General features: G+C 40.4%; 1 protein-coding gene across 2 annotated transcripts in view; it reads right to left on the bottom strand.

The window, feature by feature from the left end:
- LOC134177589 (DNA repair and recombination protein RAD54-like) overlaps window positions 1–2,500 on the bottom strand; it is an 8,034-nt gene that overhangs the window by 1,259 nt on the left and 4,275 nt on the right. For both annotated transcript variants that reach the window (XM_062644376.1, XM_062644368.1), the window contains exons 16-23: window positions 2,069–2,175; window positions 1,964–2,003; window positions 1,876–1,908; window positions 1,649–1,816; window positions 1,420–1,589; window positions 286–350; window positions 142–220; window positions 1–75 (exon numbers count right to left, since the gene is read on the bottom strand). The exon at window positions 1–75 is cut by the window's left edge and continues 81 nt beyond it. In XM_062644376.1, coding sequence (XP_062500360.1) covers window positions 1–75; window positions 142–220; window positions 286–350; window positions 1,420–1,589; window positions 1,649–1,816; window positions 1,876–1,908; window positions 1,964–2,003; window positions 2,069–2,175 — 737 coding nt within the window. The remainder of the gene's footprint in view (window positions 76–141; window positions 221–285; window positions 351–1,419; window positions 1,590–1,648; window positions 1,817–1,875; window positions 1,909–1,963; window positions 2,004–2,068; window positions 2,176–2,500) is intronic.

Raw genomic sequence — 2,500 nt, 5'->3', positions numbered from 1 at the left:
CAACCGATTTGCACCAATTAAATTAAGTCCACACCCTCCAGCCTTGCTGCTCAACATAAAAATGAACTCTGGTGACTGCAACCATACATACCCAGGTTGTATACAAAGTCAACATCTACAATAATAGTATTGGCTTCACACCGTAGGATCATTAAATCTGTCCACTATCTTTTGTCTCTTTCTAATTGACATGGTGCCGTCGAGTCTCACAAATGGATAACTAAAATGACAGACAGTCACGTGTAAGTTGGATTGTCGCAGGTCATCACTGGTGTGTACTTGCACCTTCGAGAGCGACACAGCTTCTCAAACAAGTCTAACGTCTGAGTGTAATTAGAAACCAAGACAACCTGACAACAAAAATAACTAATTATCTATTTAATTGAATGACAAACCAATTGATTGGTAATTGCATGCCCAATATCAGCAATCAAACAATAAACTCCTTGTGTCACGTAGTTAGTGTCTGTTTGTGACAAAAACCATCTCTCTCCCCCTCTCCCCCTAATAAGGAATGTTATCAATCAAGCTGATGCCATTTATTATTAATGTATTAGCATTACCACCCATCTGTGTGTGGACATTTGGCTAACCTAACTATACTGAAGAGGCTCGCAGATTGACAGATTTTACATCCCAAGTTGGTACTATATCATTCAGCAGGTAAGCTAGGAGGGCACGCTATTTGATCTGATAGAATGACAACATGGTTGTTGTACTGATCTAGAGTACACAAAGCTCTCCCTCCCTCTCTCCCTCCCCCCTCCCTCCCTCCCTCCCCCCCTCCCTCCCTCCCTCCCCCCCTCCCTCCCTCCCTCCCTCCCTCCCTCCCTCCCTCCCTCCCTCCCTCCCTCCCTCCCTCCCTCCCTCCCTCCCTCCCTCCCTCCCTCCCTCCCTCCCTCCCTCTCTCTCTCTCTCTCTCTCTCTCTCTCTCTCTCTCTCTCTCTCTCTCTCTCTCTCTCTCTCTCTCTCTCTCTCTCTCTCTCTCTCCCTCTCTGCCCACCTGCTCGTCGATTTGTCTCACAGTTGTAGCTCATTACTGTCAAATGATCAAACCAAACAAACAGCACAAAAAAATGACAATAAATAAATCATGTTATTAAATGTAAGTATATAGTTACTATTATGTGTGGCCATCTGCCTATAGCTCTTTATACACTCTGTACGGTTGTTCTGAAATTCAAAACAGAATCCACCACTATAGCTCATACAAACCTCATCAGTCAGTCTATGTCATGTGGTATATTGCTCTTTATCACGCAACATATATTTATTCATTATAACAAACTACTAATGCGGTATTGATCGTATCTATTTACTGTACAACAAACAAGCAGGTCAGCCCTCGCTCTCCACATTGACTTCAAATTTTGATCCATTTCAAGACTATATAATATATTTATACGTTGTATAACTCACTTTGTCATTTGATGTGCTTCTGCTATAAGCCAAAATATAGTCGAGTACTTGCATCTTGCCAGACATCTCTGGCTGACATTTTCGACTATCAAACGATTTTGGAAACAACTCCAGTGCTCCCTCAAATCCATTTTCACCACTCTGAGCCTTCTCAAATATAAGAGCTGGATCTAAACAGCAAAGCATATCTCACGACTATAACAACTAACAGTAGAGACATAGTCAATACGATTGCATAGCTTCTTCAGCTGAAGAATTGCTGACAAACTGGAAGCTGTTACTTGACTCTTAGCTCCTGAGCTTGAGCGTAGTAAATTGCATGTCAGTTTCGAATCAAGAAAGCATTTATACAGAGCTGTCTGTATAGCTGTCAGATGACAGCACACAATTTGCTCAACTAAGCCACCAACATCAAGTATAAGAGAGTAAAGGGCAATATGAAAGACACACACTTGCCTTTAACCGGAAGGTACTTGGACAGAATAGCAGCTTCAAGGAAAAACAATTATGTAAATAGAGACTAGCAAAGCAGCTGAACTTTTACCGGTTCTTCTGATAATGCAACGACTGACGATACATTCTAACTGCGAATACAAAACGTCAATCAATCGTCAACTGAAAGTTTGTAAAGTCTGAAATGAAGTAATGCCTCTGCCACTTTCTCAATTCCTCGTTTCTGATCATGTTCACTAGCATCAGCATCCCGACCACGTAATATTGGCCTCTCAAAGTTTCTCTTGAACTCAAGACTTGTACCTGGTAACAAGTATAAATGCTCTGTATACTGTACTAACTTTGCAACATCAGTGTCCATGCTAACTTGTAAGTTTTAACAAAAATTTATTTAATAAATTATTTAATTAGGTTTAACAATCCAAACCACAAGGTTAATAAAACTTAATTTGTGCCTGTTAATATCAATAAATATACATGATGTCATAATGACTGACTCAATGTGTGAAAAAGATCTGATGGATTAACATATCATACTGGACTGTTGATTCCTTTACTACTGTACAGTGGATACAAGCATTAAGTTGCTTAAACACAACTTCAATGTAGTTTCTCTTGTGCCCTGTTA

Source organism: Corticium candelabrum, chromosome 1, assembly GCF_963422355.1.
Source record: "Corticium candelabrum chromosome 1, ooCorCand1.1, whole genome shotgun sequence".
Classification (NCBI taxonomy): domain Eukaryota; kingdom Metazoa; phylum Porifera; class Homoscleromorpha; order Homosclerophorida; family Plakinidae; genus Corticium; species Corticium candelabrum.
Note: the sequence above shows the minus strand (reverse complement) of the source record. Positions and strands in the feature narration are given on the sequence as shown.